The sequence below is a fragment of the Melanaphis sacchari genome, unplaced genomic scaffold, assembly GCF_002803265.2.
Source record: "Melanaphis sacchari strain LSU unplaced genomic scaffold, SCAv2.0 Contig8_pilon_pilon, whole genome shotgun sequence".
Lineage (NCBI taxonomy): Eukaryota > Metazoa > Arthropoda > Insecta > Hemiptera > Aphididae > Melanaphis > Melanaphis sacchari.
Window position 1 is genome coordinate 1334467 of NW_020271635.1, and position 24421 is coordinate 1358887.

The following is a 24421-nucleotide window of genomic DNA, read 5'->3' on the forward strand; positions in this document are numbered from 1 at the left end:
ACCAACTTGCTATGATTGCAGTACAGCGTGTAGACGCTAGAGTTGTAGGTATCTGACCCCATCACGATCGAGTCCCACTGCAGCTGAACGGTTGTTTCAAATTTCGCGTTTATGCGCTTGCGCGCGCACGTCTGTGTTCCCGACGCTCGTGTGCGTGTGTTACACAAACACGATACACTGGAGGACTGCATTCTTTAGTCGACCGCTGGAACGTTATATATATTATATTATTTTATTACGTCCGCTGCGCTACCCGTGTCGTCACCGTCTCGTCATCTGTTATTGTTATACCACTGATATTTTTATCGGCCCATTACTGTTGTTGTTTATTATTAATATTTTTGTTTTTATTTATTACACGCGTATCGGGTTGTTTGATAAACGCACCCGCTCGTTCCAACACCGCCGATCGTCTAAAAACCGTTAGATCGCGCAAACGGCCGTTGCGCGCGCGATGGCTTTTGAAACACCGCAACAGGTGTCCACCGTCGCTGGCCTTTGTGGCGTGACATACCGAAACAGTCGTCTTGGATGCCGCAATTCCGACAGTGGGTAGGACACGGAAAGGTGTTCTAACGTGTTTGTGGTCGTCGAATTTTCTGAATCGCAGTTTCGTCCGTTTTTCGTTACGGTTAATAATATTATTACAAGTTCGGTTGGTTTCGTTGTGTGATTAACGCGATTTTCTTGTTCGTCCGACCCGCGATGGAAGAAGAAGAAAGAAATGACCGCATATCTTGCAAACAAAAGACCTATGCGCTCGTCTTCACTGTTGTCTTGCTGCTGTCCACTATCACTCATTGTGATTGCCGTAAGTTCCTATAACAACTACAACCCCAAAACAGTTAGGTAGTTAATTTTTATGTTGTTTTATGTTTACAGAGTCTTATCAGGCTCCTCGGTTCATCACGCAGCCAACGTCTACTAAAAATGTAATAGGCGAGGGACAGACAAAAATAATTCAATGTCAAGCTCTTGGTTAGTCATCATATAATTTATTTAAAAATACCTAAGTTATTATAAAGTACAATTCAACAATTATAATTTGGTTTATACTATTTTCTTTGGTTTGTACAAATCTGTAGGCACCAGGTTATAGTTCTAATAAATAACCTTTATTTTCATGAAATAAAATAATTTTTCCTCTAATCTCTATTCAAATTAATTATTTATTTATATAAAATTTAACATAATATTTTCAAGAAATATTACTAGGGTAATAATAATATCTAATTACATTGTGTTTCAAAATTACTGATTTTATTAAACATAATTGCCAAAAGTAATATTTTATATCCCTAATTTAATGTATTTATTCCATAAACCATGCTGGTGAAGCCCTCACTATTAAAATTTTTAATTTTATAGGTGCAAATCTGGTCAAATAATTATTCTTGTATGATTATGTTGATCAATTAACCCTATAATGTGTATGCCTACACATTTTTAAGTTTTATATCCGTGCAATATTATATTATTGTTTTTTATGTTGTTACAGGTATATTATTTTTGTTAGTTGTTTCAAATTTATAAATTATATTATCTTTTAATAAAATTGCCTTAAGTATTACCTATATATTATAGTATAGCCTATGTATAGGCTATAATATTAAATTAGTAAAATATGTGCTATTTTGTTCATTCTATTTTTTAATTAAATTAACTTTCTCTAGTTTTATTCATTACCTATTTATAATACAAATTTTAAATATTAAAATGGATAGGTAATAGGTACCACATTATTTGCAATTATATTCTTATAGCATAAATAGTAATAGTACATAATTATAATCAGAGTAATAATTATTAGAACTGTGAAGTTACTGAACTATAATAGCTTAAAAATACATTTAACATTTCTAAAAAAATCTTATAAAAACTAAATTTAATAAATATAAATAGTATCAAGTCTAGTTGTAAAATAAAAAATAGGTACTAATTGATGTATTGTATAATAGTAGGTGTTTGAATAAGTCGCTTTAATAATATAGATGTATTAAATTTAATTCAATAATACATTATTTTTTACTTATCATGAAAAAATCATTCTGAGTAGAGACCAAGTATGAGTCTATAATATATACATAATGTTATTATGTTTAAAAAATAATAGATTTTAAATATTGAAGAGTCTCTTACAAATTTAAAATTCTAAAATTCATACTCTAATAAAAAATTAATCAGATTAAACTAAATATTTTTATACAAATTTTTGATTAGGACGACTTGTGAAAAACCTTATATTAAATTTCTAAACCTAAGGTTTAAAATTATAAATTTAATGCACTATAAAATAATTTGAGAATTTTTTGTGATTTTGATGATTTTTGTATAAATTTAAAATACACACTTAAAAAAATTTAACAATGTATTTTGGATAGTTTTTTAATTTGCTACAAGAAAAACCTGTGTGGAACCTAATGTATTAATTAAAATCAATATAAAAAAGCTTAAATGGATCAAAAATATTTTTAAATTATGTGTTTGAAAAAATCTATACCTATTCGACTTAAAATTATAACAAATGACAAAATTAGACTTGATTATTTGAGTAAATATTCCCATTTTTTATTTTATTTTCCTGGTAATTTTGAAAAGTAGTGGAAACTTTTTAATTCTAACTTCCCTAATTCCTTAAAATGAAATAAATTGGGAATTAGGACTAAAAAAATTTTTAAATTTATTTATCCGAATAAAAAAAAACAATCTGTAATAACCATGTTGGTTATATTTTTTAATTTTTTAATAACATACTAATAGTATAAACACACATTTTGATAAATGACATTATTGTATGACTAGTAATTAAGGAGTAATTATATCTATGGTTTATTGATGTTCTATTTGAGAACAATAAAATAAGATTAATCCTGATTGAATTTATCAAATCTAAATTCTAAACATTATTTGAATTTTTTTACATAAGATTGAACTGCATTTTTTTGTCTGTATGGATAGTTATTTCTAGTTTAATTACAATGATATGTTTATTAAAAATTTTATAAATATTTTGAAAATAATTATAATATATACCTAAATAATTATTTAGAATAATAAAAAAACTGCTAGGTACTTGTTATACCTTTTAAGTCATAAATAATAATTATACACCTATTACCTTTTCCGATATTACAAATCTATATAGTATGTAATTCAACCCGTATTATATCATTCTATTGAATATCAATTAATAAGGTTTCGTGAGAAAGTATTTAGGGGAATCTTTTGTAGTTCAATATTCTCTATCACTTGAATGGTTTGAAAAAAAAACAAGCTACATAATATGTTAGATCAATATTATTTCTTTTAGCTTTTTTTGTAAAATTGTAAAATCGTAATTGTAATTTATAAAAACTTAAAAATGTTATAAATAATTTCAATACATTGACTTATTTCGGTTTAAGATTTTATTAGAAATCTGAAGCTTACTATTTAAAATATTATTCTGCAATAAAAATCGGAAATTTAATAGGATTATGCACCAAAAATATGTACACTGCAATTTTAGCGTACGTCCATAGATAAATACTAAAATACTTGAACTTAGTTGTACGGTGTGCCGATGTTTGATGTGTTTAGGAAACAAAAATAGGAAATAGATATATTATCTAATATATTTTCATTGTAATAATCCTTCAATATTATTCAATAGATGTTATTAAAGTAGGAAATAGCTTTCATTCCCTAGTATACTTTACAAGAAGTAATTTGTAGTTTATGAAAATATGTGATTCTAGAAGGTTCTTATTAAGTACAAATGGTACAAATACATAAAATTAGTAGTATTTTACTTAAAATATATTAGTTCTATAACACTATAGCTAAAATAATTTTAATATTTTTTGTTTAGATCGTTTTTATCATATACGTATTCTGTTTATTTATATTTTATTATTTTTGTATTTTTCAATTGTATTTCTAATCGCTTTCAACTTTGTATAGTTAGTATCTACCCTGAATGCTAAATCGCAAACTAGTATTATTAAATATTATTTATAGCTTGCTCATTAAATCAGGCTGTGTTTATTTTAGATTAGATTTTGATTAAAAATTCAACATATTTATAAACAAAAATTCGTTTGCTGTGAAACCTTTAATATTTTAACGATTATTTTTTATGAATGTTATCACTTATGAGAAAATTCATTTTTCTAATTTGAGTTAAAATAAATTCAATCTGCTTACAAAATATATACATTCCGGAATTAAAAGTAATAAGTTTTGCCAATTAGCTCATTCAAAATTTAAAATAATGTATGCTGTAATATAATAACTACAATAGTGGCTATTCTCTGAATAATTTGTGTTGTTGAAGATATTTCTGAGGATTTATCTACTTACAAAGAATGGCTGTATTTAGAAAAAATATGAAAATTTGGATAAAAATCATACCCGTGTTATCCATTAAGTGCCATAAAATATATCAAAACATCACCAATATTCAATTAAAGGGTCACATATTTATTTTTAATTTCTGTGTGATGTCAAATTATAATTTATTAAATAATTTAAAATAAAACGTTGTTTGACTTCAAAGTAAAAAAACATTCGAACTTTTATCTCGACGTTAGTTACTCGCGACAAATTTAATTTTAACGCAAAATCAGTTTTAGACTAAATCGATTTTTTTTTTTTTTTTAATCCACCTAACACTTAACTCAAAATTAAATATTGAACTGCGTAGAAACTTAAAATTTTTTCCAAATACTTTTATTAATAATTGCTAGACATGAGAACATTTTCAAAATACTTTCACTCTTTTTGTGCTAATTATTAGTATATATCTTAAAATTTTTATTAAATTAATAAAAAATAATGTTTGTATGTGTATGTAAGCAATCTACAGCAATGTATTTTACATTCATGGTTCTAAAATTTGATATATAAGTACATTTGAGAGTACATTGAGTACAGTCTACATTCGAAAATATGCAATATAAAGCATATTTTTTTAATTATGCATTTTAATGGGGTTCACACACCAATCTCTGTGTGACTCACGAAAAAAAAATATTTTTGTTTTTATTACAGAAAATAAAATAGTTAAGTATAATTTTTGACCCGTATTAAAAAAGAAAATTGATTTAAAATATCCAAATGAATGTATTAAAATATGTGTATTTTACATTTATGGAAGGGGTAATTACTAAATTTACATGAATTTAGTTTGTTACAGACAACTTTTTTGTTATAAAATAACTCATTATACCTAGTCATTGTATATATATATATATTTTTTAATTATTTTAAATTATAATAGATTATTGTGTAACATATAATAATTAATCACCCACACACCCACCAAATTGTATAAGTATTGTTGAAACCACATAGACTATAGGATAGCTGCTGCTGATAATAAGTTTAATGTTAATCCATAGACACATCACTTATTTTCAGGATTAATACTTTTTATAAGCTTCATTGAGTTTTGATAATTGAAGCGATAAATTGATGGTGTTTGTGTTCAATAGTCAATAAACCACCATTTTACTTTAATTAGTGAGTTAGTTGTCTTCTAAGCCAAATTTTGATCTATTAAAGTGAAAATTGCCTATTTTAAAAAGATATTAACTATAATATGTACGGTATATAATTTATTAGTACCAAATTATAATTATGGCCCCTAATCATATAATTGATAAACTATTTGTGTATTAATATTTTATTCGTAATTAGAATATATTATTGGCATAAATGATATATATATTTTATAGTTTGACGCTTATATAATTGTTGTTTTTTTTTTTTTTTTTCATTCAAATTATCAATTTTTGAGATGAATCATACTACCTATATTATATTATTTTATTCAAAGAATAACGATTATACAGTTATTATATCTTGTTTTAACTATGAGTCACAATGTCACATCAGTTTTCATATGGTATGACTACAAAAGTACGAGAAATTTAGATAGTATGATATTACCTACAGCCGTGGATATGCGACTCATAGTTATGACCAATCTGCTTATTAGTTATTATATAATAATTAATTAAAAAAAAAATTAAAATTAAAATAATTTCACATCTGCAATAAATTGTTGTGTTCTTGTTGCCGTGTGTAATGTCAAAAATGTACGTCCAACAGTTCACAATAAGGCTTCATTAGTCTTATAAAAGTGCTGACTACTAAGTGAATCAAAATATTGTGAAATTTTTAAGTGACAATATTATCTGTATTCTCAGAGTTTGTTTAAAATATTTTTATAATTTATAAACTTTAAACTTGTTTTTAAGTAAAAAATATTTTAAGGGAAGTGCAGAGAGAATGTTACTTCTTTTAAATATATTAACTACTGAACATAAATTTATTATGTGATACTTAATTAATGCGACTGTAATGTCTTTTCAAAGATAAAAAAGAAAATCATTTAAAAAAATGATAAGTTTTTTTTTTTTTTTTTAATTTATTTTATAATAAATCTCAATTTGCACTTTTTAAACACTAGCAATCAGGTAGTCAATATCATACTTAGGTATTCTATGTACTTTATATACCTAAGTTTATAACCCTCTGTAAAAATATATCTTATAGTTGCGTTACTGAATGTGTTATTTATTTATTACTGTAGTAAATATAGATGGTATAAAATACCTCGTACCTATGTATTTTTATGGATAGTTTGTTTAAATTTTACTAGTAACTCGTGTTTTACGTTTGTTCTATAATTCGTGAAGCGTATCATAAATGTACGTGCAGTATTTTATCGGTTTATTTTATAACCTATACATATTGGTTATTATATATTTTAAAACGGATAAACATTGGAAACAATGATTATATAGGATAATCTACATTACATTGTATTTAAGTATTAAATCCTTTCTTTTTTTTGTCATTAGTATTTGTATGTTATATCATTGATTATAAATAATAGTATTTATAATCAATAATTATATTCAACTGGCTACTATCTATACTATACCATTATTTATTTGTATGTATAAAAACGGTAATGTGAGTATGTGACATATAAACATATTAATTTAATTTTATAACATCTGTCTATCTAAAGATTTAAACTTGTTGTTTTATGAATAATTTTAGTAGTTATAATTTATGCACAATTTATAATTACAAGATTTTTAGTAAGAATTATTTATATTCTATGATTAGTTAAAGATTTTTAGACTTTTGCTTAAATATTAAATCTTTTTATCTTATCACCCTTCGTATTACAGACATTTTTCATTTTAAATTTTAGTTGAATGCTGTAAGACTTGTTAAAAAAACTAATACTATTTTTTTTTCAAATATTTTATGCGGTATATGGGTAATTATTACCTGTAAGTTTAGCAGGCTAGGAAATCTGAACATATAATATATATAAATAAATATTATTATTATTTTTATATTTTTTATACTCTAACCTCAGTAACAGTTATTACAATATTTTAGTGGTTTTATCAGGTCTTCGTTAATTTTGTGCGTGTGATATTTTAGGTTTAAAATGTAGTGTATAAAGTCATCCTACTACAATCTGGCTCTTGATCACGATCGTTGACGATGCAAACCGCGGGTAGAGGATTTTGCTTTTCTAAAACAATGGCGTTATATTGTAATTTAATATCCACAGACCACTCCACTTATTTACTTAACAGGAAGAACCAGAGCCCCTCTTCAAAAATTTGTCAGCACGTCTTTTTTTTTTTCCCACCCGACCCTCGGTCGGTATTTCCTGCCCGTATGTTATGCCGGTTATAGTTCAGTCTAACGTATAGTTAATCTTTCTTATGTTACTTATAAAAACACATTGCCACCGTCGATCGCGTTTCTTGGATATATTATTATGGAATAGTATTTTTCCTTTGATAATAATTATTACGTTACTCACGTAGTCTTGCTTCTATCATTCATCAAGGTATTTTTATACTTCTCGTCTGTAGTATAATAATTGTTATACATTACACGTTACACGCTAACCATGCTAACTAACAGAAGCGTACTAAATACACTCTTATTTCATTGTTTTAATAATAAAGATAATCGAAAAATATTTATTAAACTATGCTGATTTAATTTGAATAAGTAAAAAATAATATATTACAGATAATTATCTACTTGTAAATGGTTACAGTACTATGAATTATGATTAATGTCATTCATTTACAAAAGTTAACAATCTATTCGTAAAGTTAATACAATGTATTAGATATAACTATAATAACATTATTTTTCTTAAAAAAATTTGAACTAGGTATAATAGGTACATGCAGGCACGTTACCGATGGATTAAATCAATAGTCTTTAAGTACAGCAATTTTTTATAACCATTTTAAATGAATAAAATATTAGCATATCATAATTTTTACTTAATTTAGATTTTATAAATTTTAAAAATTATTCAAATTTAAATTTGAAATGTTTGAATTTACTTATTACCGAACAAGTATGAAATTAAAACCCATGACCCTTAGGCATAAATTTATGTATCAAATAAAACAACTTTTATCTTGTGAAATAATTTATTAAATTCAAGAATACATGGCGTGTCTGTACCACCGATCATTCACATGTCCTGTTGGTGTAAAAATACTTTTTAACTAAACAATTTTACATATTATTACTTGAATATTTTTATGTGCTATTATATATGATTATCGGGCTGGTTAATTGCGAGGTTTTATTCTTAGCGTGGGATATACGTGTATCCTTGACAATCAAATTGAATTCTTAGCATGTGAAATTTTGTTGTTCAAGACCTTACATGTTAGAAAAAATACATCAGCTGATACAAACAATGAACATTTTTTAAAAGTAATAATAATAATAGTTAATTTTATTTTTATATGAATATAGTAGTTTACAAACATTAATAATTTTAATTTAGCTATAAAATTTATAAAAACTGCTATGAGTGCAATGTTCTTGAATAATTTACTATTAGTACATAATAATATTTTAGGAGAATAATTGAAAATTATATTTAACTTTTAATCATAGCTGACGCATCAACTACTAGTGCATACATACTACTCTGCAAGTGTAAATATGAGAATTTAAACGGGATCGATAAATTGGATCTAAATGATCTTTTCTCAACTATTACCTACTACTTTTATTTCACAAAAACTTAATTTACCATTTTTAAAATATATACATAAATTATCGAGGACCTAATTTACCTAGCCTTAATTTTGATACAGCCATTTCTAATGGTTGATATTATTGGAATATTATCTATAATTTTAACTGCTTCTATAATTTTTAAATATAAATTATATTAAAATACTATTTTTTATTAAATATATCGTAATTATATTTTATTTTACCTATACTGTTTAGTGTTATTATAAAATCACTAATTTGAGTATTGTATCATATTAAACAGAACGACGAATTTATATACATTTTTAAATAATATGTTTGTTTTTTTGTTATTACCACATAATTTTTGAGGCAAAATGATTTAAATTTTTTTTTTTTTTTAGTTTTAAATTTATTTCAAGATATAAATATGATATACTAACATACATAGTAATTAATATATATATATACTTAACTAATATTTGCAGATAAATTAATTTAAATTTAATTACATACAAATATTAACGTTTAATATAACATAGAACATAGATGGTACTTGAATTTTGATTACATCATTTTCTCCCATAAAAACCTAACATTATTTCATATAAATTGTGGTTTCATTTTCATTTTTTAAAAACAATAATTTTAATTATACCTTTCTCAAAAAAATATTGAATACTAGGTACTTATATCGTTGACATTTTTATTGAATTAAAAAAAAAAAAAAAAAACCATTATCAATATTATTTATTATATTGTAATGTTGTTTTTAAGAAATGCATTTTTAATATCGATCCATCTTAAATATGTACAATAATTGTGTGTTTAAAGTATATTTTTATACGTAACATCGATGACGAAGGCATTAAAAAAAGTGGCATCGCTTGCAATGAAACTCGTCTCGTTACATTCTAAGAAAGAAAAGGATGCTCACGTTATCCATCTCATTTTACAGTGAACAACCCAGTTTATACATATTACGATGATGAAAAGTACTTTAACCTTGAACAATATTAGACTCACTTCAGGTTATTACTCCTCTTGAAAACTAGCATTTTCAATACCACGTAATATACCTTACTACCTTTATTACTGACTGTTACGAACTAACATATATTTAAGTACAATATTTCACGTAGAACTACCTCCGTGACTATATTTTATTTTTAATACGGTTTCAATTAAAATTAGGTATTTCCGTTTTAAAAACGTTAGGTAAATTGACTGTTATCCTATGATAAAAAAAAAAATAATTTTAATAAACCCTGCAAAATTATCAAAATTTATCACTACAAGTAAGTTTTTAAGATTCATAAGTCATGAGCAATACCTACTCTAAATGAATATACTTATTAAAATGATCATGATTTAACTTTTGAAATAAATAATATATTTTTTGTTATATTTAAAAAAATGTACATGTAGAACTATCTAATACAATCAAATATATTTAATACCTATATGTACATAGTATAATAATATATATCTATAAAATATACAAAAATAATAATTGTGGTAAGTAAATTAATTATTTTCTTGTGTCATATCATGTGAATCAGCGATCGGCATAGCTAAGGAAGGGGCTATAAGTGCCAATGTATACCACTAAACAATACCTCTCTTCCTATTATAACATCGCTGAATAGAAACTAACAAACCCTGAATTTTTTTCTTTTTTCTTATACAATAACTTATAATCTAATCCAAGTTTAATACATCCTTTAAAGTGAGTAGTAACCTACTCAATATCAAAACCTACAATACAGCAGAGCAAGTTATTTTATTCAATAAATTATTTTTACTATAGACAATAATTATGCTAAGAAGAAATACACTGTTTATTTTTAAATATATGAATATATTGAGTTTAACTTCGAAATAGCTGAGATATTATCAATTTATTTTTTAACGTTAAACAATTGGTTTACTTAAATTAAATAAACAAATGAATAGTAAATAGTTATACCTATCAATGTTTATTTTCAGGTTTTCCGGCTCCAGTTTACAAATGGTACAAAGATGGAAAAGAAGTCGGAGATTTTTCATCTGAATATCAGTCTTTCCGTCTTTTAAATCTAAAACATGATGATGGTGGAACTTATCAATGTATAGCAAAAAATGAAGTCGGATCGATACTATCACAAAAAATTGAAATAAACATTGCGTGTAAGTTAAATTTAATATAATCACTATATAATGCTTTTATTTTATTATACTTTAGTAGTTTTATTTTAAATGAATCATGACTATATGTTTATTATATGCGATGGAAAGTGTTTCAAGTGCATATGAATATTTTTGAGAAAGTGTTACTCTTAATTCATATTGTTTACTAAATTAAATAACTTTGTTCATTACTCATTATAATAGTTTATATATATTTTATTTTTTTATTTTTAAATGCAATTATTTAGAAATTTCACGCTAAACTTACAAGGATAGTTGAAACAATACTTGTCTTATGATCTTGTGAGAACTTTTTTGAATTTCTCTTTATTCATTTTATAAAAAACAAAAAGTACTAAACGAAAAAAATGAAAAATTCAAAACGATTTATTTGTTTTTTATTTAATTTAGTATATAATATTTATAATTCTTAAATTTTATAATTAACAACGCCTTTCGCATATCAATATTATAGATTAACACTTAAGTAGTTATCAAATATTTTTTTTTTTAATTAACTTTAAATTCATATGTAATTTTTACGAAACTATTATTGATTTAATATATTTTGTATGTTGTTATACCTATATATATAATACGGTATTGTGAATACTACAATACACCGCGACTTTTATTATTTCTGTTAGCTTCTGTGTATTCAAAAGTTTAAGTGAACAATAAATTAGGATTATTGATTTTGTTGTCTATTATGAGATTAATATAATTCGTTAATTTTAGTTTTATGACTTATTAGAATATTACCATTCAACATATTTTAAAATGGTAATAAATACGTATTTAATTTTTTTCTGTCATTAAATAATACCGTGTAATAATAAGTGATAAGTTATTTATGATATTATTAACAAATATACATATATATTTAATTTAACTTTTAATTTGTTGTATTAACATAGTATGATAGTTTTACAACAACAAAAAAGAGAACTTCGAATGGTAAATAAAATCAATATGTCAAAACAATAATAGTTAAATTAGTGTTAGGAGAGCTACTTGAATGACTATATTTATATATTAGATGAGGTGTATATTTTTTTTTTACGCACGAAAAGGTTCTTATCACGAACTAAAAAATGTTCTAAATAAATATTCAGTATTAAAAAATAATTTATCGATCTATTAAAAGATTTAAATATATTAGTAAAACATAACTATTGTTTTTAGAATAAAAAATTAATTAAAGTATATCTATAATTGTATTATACATTATAAATTATAATAGTTACAAATATTTTACTGCGTACATTTAGATTTTTAATTTTTGTTATAATATGTTAGTATATTTTCATAGTTAATGTATTAAATTAATTTTACTATATCTTAATTTTAGATATGGAAACTTTTATGGAAGTTACCGATCCAATTGTTAGAATTGAAAGAGGTCAAGCAGCAATTTTGGATTGCCCGCCAATTAAAAGCTACCCACCACCTATGGTACTGTGGTTAACTGATGACGGCACTCAACTGTACGACATAAAATATGCCTCAGTTGCAGAGACCCATCAATTAGTGGTATTATCAGTCTCCGACAGCGACCAAAAAGCATACAGGTCAATTGAAAATATCATAAAATTATTTTTACATTTATATCGAGAGAAATTATATTTCCTCCTTTTATTATTGTTTTAAATTTATATAACATTGGAGATATACGAAAGCTAATTAAGCTTTTATTGGTCCATACACTTTTATAGTACACATTATGCGTATTCATAACAATAATTTTAATTTCTTTAATCACATACATATACTAGCTATACCTACCATTAACAATGAAAACTATTTACAAAATGTTACAGGGTGAGAGCAACGAATCCTTTGTTAGGAAAAGATGAATTTAGTCAGTATTTAAGAATCAACACCATAGGAGGCTCTCAGTCTGGAGAAATTGCTCCTTATTTTGTCGTTAAACCTAAAGGAAAACATATAATCAAAGGTCATAAGACTACCGAGCTTCAGTGTATAGCAAATGCTAGACCCTTACACGAATTAAATACCATGTGGTTTAAAGACGGCATACCAATAGAAAATACAAATGGCGTTGATTATATTTACAACGATCCGTGGAATAGAACTTTATCTCTTATCAATGCCAAATTGACTTATACCGGTCGGTATACTTGTCAGGTTCGATTTGTATCAGGTGGATATGCGCCTATTTCTGCGGACGCTGATATATTTGTATTAGGTTAGTTAAAAATTTAATAAATGCGCTTTACAAAATGTTATTAGAGTATTATAAAAAACACGTTATTTGCAGAACCTCCAACATTTGTTGGTAATTTGAGGATGGAAACCCTTGGCGAATACGGGTCTACTGTCAGAATAAGTTGTGATACCATTGGGGTGCCACAGCCAAAAATAACTTGGTATCGTAACGCAGAGACAATAAGTCAAAATAATAGGTAATAATATAATCAAGTGAAAAATTCGTCCCACATACAGTATATGTAATTTTTATGAATTAACATTATGATTTTTTTTTATAGGTACATGGTTGAAGAAGATGGTACTTTAGTAATAAAGAAATTGAACATCGAAGATTCTGGCATGTTTCAATGTGAAGCTGAAAACGAAGCCGGGTCAGATTCTATTAGTACGTGGTTGAAAGTCAAAAGTAAGTATATCTACTATGAAAAATTCTGTCATCGTATTTGTATATTATTTTTTTATTATAATTTGGTTAGTTATAAATATTATTTTCTTTCGTCAAGCGAGCATTTTATAGAATTATAACAATAGCTATAAAAATTAATTAGAAATTAAGTAATTTAAGGTTAATTCTATATGTATAGTACACAAATTAACTTAGTTAAAATAATAGAATCTATATATACCGTTATCACGATGAATATATTTCGATAATCCGTTCTAATTAGTTAAAAAAATTGATCTATCTAGATGTTACTTAACTACTATTCCTAAATAGATCGATTCGTTTCAGTATTGTGGGAAAATGTTTTATTTTTTAACGTATTTAGACTGTAAAAATAAAAAAATAAAATACTAAAGTCATCAAAAATCTGTTTATAAATCCAATAAAATTATCGTCACTGGAGGAGCATGAAATCGTAATTTGATTATCCTTAAATCAAAAATCAAATTATATCTATAATAATGATTTTTACGTTGACTAACCTAAAAAAGTTCTAGGTATTGTATTAAAATAAAAAGAATTGTGGCTGATATAAGTGACATGAAAATAAAAACCCATGTAATAATGACGAATCTAATTTATATAAGTATCTATTTTTTATATTTGTGCTACACAAGTCACTCTTTTATACAGATTTGGTGCATATTATACATAATATATTTGTTGAACAATGTACGAAATGTAAATACTTTTATGGTTAATGTAGGACGTTTTAAACGCTGGACGAGAGCTTCTGTGTACAGAATGATGCCATGGCAACACCCGAGTGCCCGAAAAAATTTACCTCGTAAGGTTTTGCTTAAAACACGTGGTTATATGTATGATTTAGGCACAATAGAAATATTATGGTTTAGCACAGCACTTAGCACTATCATAGATACACATTTAGACACAAATTTAAACAAACTATGTACTTATGTTTGAAATGTAAATTTTGGGAACGGTAAAGTGTTTAGCTATACAAACCATTCCATTGCCATATTTTTTTTTTTTTTTTTATTAAAGCTGTATTCTATAGTTTTGTTTGCACGTTGTCACAGTGGCATAGCCAAGATTTATTCCGGAGGAAGTGACGATTTTTTAAATTTTGAAAGATTAACTATAGAGTTTCATTTCTTATAAGTTTGCTTTGCTAAGTAGAGTAACTATTTTTATAAAAATGAAAAACGGGATAAACAAATTTTTATTAATTTAATTATTTTTTATTTTTTCCAATTACATTTAAGTTACAATTTACTAAAATAATAAAATAATAATTATAATATGTTGCCCTTATTAAAATTGTTTTATATTATTTTAATACATTGATGTTTTTTTTTACAAACATTATTTAATCACATGGAAATAACGGTATTAAAACGATACCATCTTTTAAAAACGGGAAATAAAGCGTCCTTTTCGGAGTTTGTCAGGACAACAGGACATAATATCAAAAAAAGGACCATACTGTTATAAACAATACGTATGGTCACCCTATGCTAAAGTGGTAGACGTATACAATTTTATAGTTATAGCAGCATTCATACAAATTACAATTTTAATATAAAGTTATGTGTTACATAATATGTTCACTGAATACTGAAAATGTTATGAATTTTTACCTAAATTTCAGAGTGGACTGTTTCTCCTTCAGCTCTTGGCTATACCACTGTATTCAATTAACCTTGCCCTTTTAAATTTTCTTTTAAACATTTTATTAGGAGTATTATTACACTAAACAGTTTGAATTTCGAATCAAGTATATATATATATATATATATATATATATATTTATTATTCATGCTACAAAATTTTGAATCAGAGTTTGCCTGATTTTTGTATTTTAAGTATTTTATACATTTTAATAAATAAAATTGTAGTTATCAGTTAATCACATTAGAATAATGAAAATAAAATAATATTTTCATGTGTGAAATCACAAATTATAAAAATGTTAGAACAAATGTATTTAATTTTTATTGTAAACTCTTCCTGTTTTATTATATATTTATTAAATGCTTAATTTTATAGCTACCGGTCCAATTATTGAGAACGAGCCACAAAATTCTACAGTTCTAGAAGGAAATGAAGTTATATTATCTTGTAGAGTTATTGGTGCACCTAAACCAAATACTACTTGGATTTTTGGTGGTATGGCTTTTTGATTTAAAAACATTTTAAATTAATAAAAATACAATTAATTTTCTTCTGTTTTAGATTTATTTTTATCATTGAATGAAAGAATTCGTATTCTAGATACAGGAGATTTATTTATAACATCCACAAAAGTTCAAGATACTGGAAAATATTCTTGCATAAGATCAAATGAAGCTGGCACTGTAGAAATGCATGCTTATATTAAAGTTCTAGGTATTAAGTGTTCTTAAATCTGATGTTAAAACAATAATATAAAATTATAAAACTAAAAAAAAACGAATAAGATGCTTTTAATTAAATCAAAACTGATATTTTAATCAATAAGGAACATAATTATTATTTTCTTCAATTTTAATAGCTATTTTTACTCTAACTTAATTAATTTTTTAGGTAAAACTACTATTGTTGAACCACCTATGGATACTAGAGTTTTATTAGGACAAAATTCTATTATGAAATGTAAAGTATCTAGTGATCCTTCTGTGCTTTATCAAATTGATTGGTTTCATAATAACAAGTATGGGTATAACTTTTAATGTGTAAAGTTTGATTTTGCTCATGCTCTATAATTTACTAGGAGTCTTGGAGCTGGAAATTCAAGAATAAAAGTTTCTGCTGATGGTACATTAGAAATTGGAGTTGTACGTGCTGGAGATGCTGGTGTCTACACTTGTTCAGTTTCATCTCCTGGTGGCAATGAAAAAAGACATGCACATTTAAGTATACTTGAATTGCCTTATCCTCCAAATGTTGCTCAGGCTGAACGTGTTGGACCCAGATCTGTAAATGTTTCGTGGACTGTGGGTTTTGATGGAAATAGTCCTATTTTAAAATATATTGTACAAAAACGACAAATTGGTAGGCATTGATAAATAAATAAACAAATTATATGTTTACCATTTATTATATACTGTAAATTAAATATTTTTAAAAAATTTCTAGAAACTCAATCATTATTGGATCCACTTGTTGACTGGGTTACTGAACTTACCAACATATCTGCAAATTCTCGTTATGTGGTCTTGGAAAATTTAAAAGCAGCTAATACTTATCAATTTAGAATCAGTGCTATGAATGCAATTGGTGAAGGAACACCTTCACAACCAAGCAATTTTGTTACATTGCCACAACAAGGTTTGATCAATTAATCGATGTAGTAAAATTATATATTTTAATATTGTCTATCCTTCAGCTCCATCTGGACCTCCTTTGGGGTTTGTTGGATCAGCTAGATCAAATTCAGAAATCATTACTCAATGGCAACCTCCTTTAGAAGAACATCATAATGGCCAAATTCTTGGATATATTATAAGATATAGGTTACATGGTTATATTAATAGTCCATGGACTGATCATAATATTACTAGTGGGGTGAGTGTTTTAAGTTATATTATTTAGTTAATTTATATTTAAAAATATAAAATAATCATGTCTCATAATTTAGTAATAAATATCAAAAGGACGTCAACTAATATTTTCCATTGGTTTTCAACTTTTTTAGGCTCAGCATTATTATTTAATTCAAGATCTTATTACATGGAAAGACTATGTACTTCAAGTAGCTTCTTACAATAATAAAGGAGTTGGAGTTTATAGTGATAGTATAAGAATAAAGACTAAAGAAGGAGGTTAGTTTTTATTTTATTTTATTTTATTTATAATTTATTTATTTTTCTATCATTTTGTAAACTATTTCTGTATTATAAATTATTATGATCTTTTTAAATTTTTCGACAATGAATTTAAACAGTCTTATGATTATGATTTATGATTTTGCCCTCTATTTTGATCTAATAATTGTTTTTTTATTTTTGTTTCAGTTCCAGAAGCAGCTCCAATTGATGTAATTGCTAGACCAATAAATAGCACTTCAGTTCAAGTTTGGTGGAAACCTCCAGATCCACAAAAAATAAATGGCATTAATCAAGGCTACAAACTTCAAGCATGGATTGGTAAGTTGCAGTCAAAAATAATTATTGATTTAATATTTTATAACAATTATTCTTCTTTTTAAATTATATTTTTCTATTGTTAATAAAAAAAGATTTTATTTTATTACTATATCAATGTTTTTAGGAGAACGAGTTGAACATGAAATGACAGTTGCTCCTAGTTTATTTGATCCACTTGCTCAGCAGACCACAATATTTGTCAACCTTAAGAAATTTACAGCCTATAATGTAACAGTGTTATGTTTCACTGATCCTGGTGATGGTCCAATCAGCAGTCCATCATTAGTTGTTACACACGAAGATGGTAGTTATTGAATATTAATCTAAGTTAACTATATTTAAATATTTTTTATAAAAGAATGTATCTAAAATTCAAATATATATTTTAAATAATTAAATATGTGAAAACAATTTTATCTTTAGTAAAAATACTATAGTTAAAATCCTAATTATTATTTTAATTTATATTACTGTACAATTAGGTATGTAAAATTTAAAAATTATTTATTTATTTTTATTATTTTTAAAACCGCATGGTTAAAACAATGTTAGTAATTTAATTTTTTTTATTTTAGTTCCCGATTTAGTTGGTAGTCTTCACTTTGAAGATGTATCTGATCGTTCTGTGAATGTTGTTTGGTCTTCACCATTGCATACTAATGGTCATTTGATTGGCTATACTGTATCTTATTCCATACGTGATCGACCAGAAACCACACACTTGGTAAACGTTACTTCAGACATCACCAGTATTGTAATTGATCAATTACAAGCTACTACCCATTATAAATTTGAAGTATTTGCTTGGACAAAAATTGGTCCTGGTCCTAGTAGGATAGCCACAATACAATCTGGTATTGAACCAGTTTTGCCTAATCCACCTACTAAGTTGGCCATCACAAATATTGAGCCATTTTCAGTTGTGCTCCAATTTACACCAGGGTTTGATGGAAATTCTTCTATCACTAAATGGGTTGTAGAAGTATGTTAATTAATAATTGTATTTTATCCATAATCATATAATGGTTATTTTATTTTTAAATGTTTTATTTTGTGTTAATTAGGCACAAACTGCAAGGAATACAACTTGGTTTACTGTACATGAAGAAAGTAGTCCTGAAGCAACTACACTAAAAGTTCTTCAATTAGTTCCTTACACGTTATACCGCTTAAGAATCACTGCATGGAATGTAGTTGGTGCATCAGAGCCTTCAGACCCCACTAAAGATTTTCAAACTATTCAAGCACCTCCAGCTCATCCCCCTTATAATGTCACTGTACGTGCAATGTCTTCTACTGAACTTCGTGTCCGTTGGATTGTAAGTATTAGAAAAAAATCTTGATTTCTAATTTATGAATTATTTTTAACAGTATTTTATTTATCACTTAGCCTTTGCAACAAAGTGAATGGTTTGGAAATGGGAAAGGTTACAATATAACTTATAGATTATATAATACTAGTGTTATATCTACTGTTACAATTGAAGATATTACCTCAAATTCATTTGTTTTGGACTCTTTACAAAAATTTACTCAGTATGATGTAACTATGAATGCGTTTAATGATGTTGGATCATCTGGCCCTAGTCCATCAGCTTTTGAACGTACAAGAGAATCAGGTAATATCATAAAAAAAGAAAAGAAAAATGGTAAATATAAACATATTAATTAATAATTGCATTATTTTTGATTTATAGTGCCATCAATGGGACCCATAAATGTTGTTGCAAATGCAACATCTTCTACAACCATTGTGGTTAGTTGGGGCGATGTACCTTTTGATCATCGAAATGGAATCATTGAAGGATTTAAAGTAAATTGAAATATTTTTTGTTTATTATTTTATTAAAAGTGTTCAATAATTAAAAAAAAAAAAAATTAATTTTAAACAGGTATACTATAAGCCAGGTGGCCGTGCTGTGTATCCTGTACAAATCAAAGATATTCCAAAAAATTCAACTTTCACGACTACATTGACAGAGTTAAAGAAATTTGTTCAGTATAGTATTCAAGTTCTAGCTTATAGTCGATTAGGAGATGGTGTGTTATCTACTCCAATTACTAGAGTTCAAACTTTTGAAGATGGTAAGAATAATTTATTTATTTTACAAAATAAACTAATATTTACTTATAATTTATAAAAATGTGCTTAAAATGTATTATTTTGTAATTTACAGTTCCTGGTACCCCATCTAATGTATCTTTTCCTGATGTTACTTCAACCACTGCCAGAGTTATTTGGGATGTCCCTGCTGATCCTAATGGTGAAATTCTTGCTTATCGCATAAACTACCAATTACATAGTTCTGAGGGCTACAATTTTTCTAAAGAATTTCCTGCCTCAGACAGAACATTTAGGTAATTTAAATTGTATTAATTAAAATAAAAAATTAAAGTATTAATTTTATTTATCATAATATAAGTGTACATATTATATATCATGGTTGTGGTAATATTTTTACAGAGCTATTGATCTTGTACCTGATCAGTACTACATGTTTTGGGTCACAGCCCAAACACGGTTAGGCTGGGGTAAAAGTCAATCTGCACTTGTTTTTTTATCAAACAACCGTGAAATACCTCAAGCTCCTTCTTCGCCTCAAATAAGTCGTAGCCAAATTCAAGCTACACAAATCACATTCAGTTGGACCCCAGGACGAGATGGATATGCTCCATTAAGATATTATACTGTGCAGAAATCTGAAGAAATTGGTCCTTGGACCACTATACCTGAACGAATAGATCCATCAATTACTTCTTATACCATCCAAGACCTCTTACCTTTCACTTTATATCGGTTTCGTATTCAAGCAACGAATGACATTGGTCCAAGTAGCTATAGTCATGAATCTCCTCAAGTCAGGACTTTACCTGCCTGTGAGCTTTTATTACTAAATAATTAAAAACATTGGTTAATTCTTTGTCTAAAATAAATTTTAATTATTTTTAGCACCAAGTCGTGTAGTTGGTAAGGTTCAAGTTGTACCCATTACAACAACAAGTGTGCGAGTCACCTGGGAACCTATACCTCCTCAGTATTGGAATGGTGATACCCAAACTGGAGGCTATAAAGTTTTGTACCAACCTGTTTCTGATATTCCTATGGCATTGCAAACAATACCTAGTCAATTGATTATGGGCACAACAGAAAAAACTCTCGTCATTGGAGATTTAGTTCGTGACCGAAATTATGATATCATTGTAGTGCCGTTCAATTCTCAAGGAAATGGTCCGCCTTCTATGCCTATTCCTGTCTATGTTGGAGAAGCTGTCCCTACAGGTGAACCTCGTAGTGTATCCGCATTTGCCATATCATCAACAGAAGTTCGGTTGTCTTGGGAACATCCACAACAAAATCAACAAAATGGAGATTTATTGGGATATAAAGTAATTTTTTAGACAACAAATTAAAATTTTTATAAAATTATTTTAACCGTTTATTTCTTTTTAATAGATATTTTACATTGTGACTGATTCACCAAATGAACATCGTGTTGAAGAAGAAACAGAAGTTGTTCCTGCCACTTATACCAGTCATAGCTTAGTGTTTTTGGACAAATATACCGAGTATAAAATTCAAATACTAGCATTTAATCCAGCTGGTGATGGACCAAGGTCTGCACCTATTATTGTTAGAACTCATCAGGTACATTCAAAAATAATGTTGCTATTATAAGTCACCTGTTTTTTATACTATTTTTGTTAAAAAAGGGAGTACCGGGTCCACCAACTGATCTTCAATTTTCTGAGATAACTATGAATAGTCTTAAAGTTTCATGGACACCTCCAAAACGGAAAAATGGCCTACTTCTAGGTTACATAATTACATATGAAACAGCTGAACAAAATGAACGTAAGTAACATACTTGACTATTATTTGTTTTAATGGTGAACGTTTAGTTTATTGATGTTTACATCATACAGGTTTTAGCAAACAAGTAAAACAAAGAGTAAATCAAACATGGCTTCTTGTTCAACCTCTAGAAGAAGAAGTAACTTATACTTTCTCGGTCAGGGCTCAAACTGTAGATTTGGGAGTTGCAATTAAAGGAAATGTAACCACTGGACCACAACCGGGTTCACCAAAGAGTCCATTTGACCTGTCATTAGTCAAAACTGTATCTAGTGTTGCACTTAAATGGACAAATGGAGCATCTGGAAAAGGACCAATTCTTGGATACTACATACAGAGCAGGCGCAAAGGTAATATTTATAAACACTTATATAATGACCTAAATTGTTTTGCTAGTTTGATAAAACAAAAAGCCTAAGTAAAGCGATATTCTTAAACTATTTTTTTGTTTTTTGATATTTTATTTACTATTCAGCTACGCAAGACTGGGAACATTGTAAGTTTGTTTAAAAAGTTTTTGATATGATGTTACTATTTAATATGTTGCTTTTGTGTTTGATTTGGGAAGCAATTTAATTGTTGATACATCTTTGTTTAACTTAATTTTGGTTAGCAACAAAATCAAAATACTTTTAAAATTAAAATTAAAAATTTATCATACAATTCATTTTATTATGTTTAATTTTTTTTTGTTGACAGTATTTAACTTTAAAATAATTTAACATTTGAAAAAACTTTATTTATTGGTCATAATGTTTTGTTGTCATAAATATTAATAGATGTACTAATCACCATAAAAGAAAGAGTTGCATAATCATACATTTTTTTAAACTAAAACTTCTGCTTTTTATACATTATTAACAATGCTTCATACAGATTAATTAATCAATAATACATGTTATATAATTTTATGTTTATATATTATATACATCCAAAATAAATAAAGAAATATCATGTTAACTGCAGAATATTAATTGTGTTCCTATAATTCTACTCATTCCATATTTTCTTTTATGTAAATTCTAAGCTCATAATATAATATAAAATTGTATGCAATACATAAACACTACTGCTAATAAACAGTGTTTGATAAATGCTTACGTTTTTAACATGGATCTTAATGTATTGGATTAATCATAAATATGTATGATATGTATGTTTAAAGTGTTTTTAAAATATTTAGTTTGCACGTGTGTTTTATACACTATGCTTAGCTAATTTTTTTAATTGTTTAGTTTCTTATTTTTGGTTTGTATTATTTTCAGATGACACACGTTGGACAACAGTCACAAAAAGTAACAGTGGGCCATTAAATGAATTCTCGGTATCCTATCAAAGTTTGTTGCCATCAACTTCATATTTGTTTAGAATCGTAGCTCATAACGAGTTTGGTATTAGTTATCCAGCCTATTCAGATGATGTGGTATGCATTAAAAATATTACAAACTATTATCTAAGATTTGTATGTGTTTCAATAATGTGTATTATATTACTATCATTATAAAATTTAGGTTTTAACACCATCAAAATTGTACTTGGAGTATGGTTACTTACAAATGAAGCCATTCTATAGACAAACATGGTTTATGGTTGCTTTGGCTGCTGCATCACTAGTTATACTTATTATGGTTATTGCTATACTATGTGTTAAAAGCAAAAGTTACAAATATAAACGTGAGTTAGTTTTAATTAATTCATTTATTATTATAATTTTTGATGTTATTAACCTTCTTGATTTTTACTTAAAATGTTTATATTATATTTAGAAGAAGCACAAAAAACTTTAGAAGAATCTATGGTTATGGATATTGACGATCGACAGCAATTGGCTATGGAACTTCATAGAACCAGAATGTCAAACAACAATTCTCTTGGACGAATGTCCATTCATAATACTTTACACCATTCACTGCACAGGCGGAAACCACCAATTGGAACTTTAGGAAAATCTCCACCAAGGCCATCTCCAGCTAGTGTTCCTTATCATAGTGATGATGACAGTGTTAAAGGTTATGATGAAAATCCAGATGATAGTTCAGTTACTGAAAAACCTTCAGAAATCAGTTCAACAGACTCTCAGGTATGATATTTAATTTGTATAAATATTAACTGTGTTATTAATAGTTGCTATGTGTTAAACTTCTAGGGATCAGAAAGCGAGAATGAAAGCGTACGATCAGATCCACATTCATTTGTTAACCATTATGCCAATGTCAATGATTCTTTAAGACAGTCCTGGAAACGCCAAAAACCTGTTAGAAACTATTCTAGTTATACAGATTCGGAACCTGAAGGAAGTGCTGTGATGAGTCTTAATGGTGGCCAAATTATAATGAATAATATGGCTAGATCACGAGCTCCACTACCAGGATTTTCATCCTTTGTTTAATTTCCTTTAGTGAGTGCCATCTTTACCAATCCGTCCATGATTTTGTTTAGTTTAAAATGATTTGTGTATTATTTTGTAAGTTTATAAACTTTATCATGACTTGACTTATGAACTGGTCAATATGACTACTTCACTCTAAAACTGAAAAATGTTTAATTGTCTATTACAGACTGATACATTATATGTTTAATTTAGCTCTATAACAATTTGAT

At 26.7% G+C, this 24421-nt stretch overlaps 1 protein-coding gene across 4 annotated transcripts; it reads left to right on the forward strand.

The window, feature by feature from the left end:
• Window positions 1–91: 91 nt before the first annotated feature.
• On the forward strand, window positions 92–24421 carry LOC112602767 (protein sidekick). 4 transcript variants are annotated; one of them, XM_025351078.1, is made up of 33 exons: window positions 706–811; window positions 883–978; window positions 11023–11202; window positions 12554–12773; window positions 13023–13411; window positions 13484–13628; window positions 13713–13840; window positions 14586–14666; window positions 15890–16009; window positions 16076–16228; window positions 16406–16532; window positions 16593–16873; window positions 16958–17149; window positions 17208–17386; window positions 17517–17643; window positions 17836–17967; window positions 18092–18271; window positions 18543–18949; window positions 19032–19286; window positions 19358–19586; window positions 19665–19780; window positions 19860–20052; window positions 20145–20325; window positions 20432–20844; window positions 20918–21354; window positions 21422–21613; window positions 21679–21820; window positions 21892–22170; window positions 22296–22316; window positions 23086–23243; window positions 23332–23494; window positions 23587–23900; window positions 23967–24421. In XM_025351078.1, the coding sequence occupies exons 1-33, from the start codon at window positions 706–708 to the stop codon at window positions 24207–24209; spliced, it is 6579 nt and encodes a 2192-aa protein (XP_025206863.1). In that variant the 3' UTR covers window positions 24210–24421. The 4 variants fall into 4 exon arrangements, with proteins under 4 accessions (XP_025206865.1, XP_025206864.1, XP_025206866.1 ...); XM_025351080.1 differs by lacking the exon at window positions 14586–14666 and having other exon boundaries at window positions 92–811; XM_025351079.1 differs by lacking the exon at window positions 22296–22316 and having other exon boundaries at window positions 93–811.

Excerpts from the sequence above, each read along its gene's own strand:
- LOC112602767 (XM_025351078.1), top strand. The coding sequence starts at position 706 with ATGGAAGAAGAAGAAAGAAATGACCGCATATCTTGCAAACAAAAGACC. Across the intron at positions 21,614-21,678 it reads TTATTGTTAGAACTCATCAG|GGAGTACCGGGTCCACCAAC; the intron begins GTACATTCAAAA and ends TTGTTAAAAAAG. Across the intron at positions 23,901-23,966 it reads TCAGTTCAACAGACTCTCAG|GGATCAGAAAGCGAGAATGA; the intron begins GTATGATATTTA and ends TTAAACTTCTAG.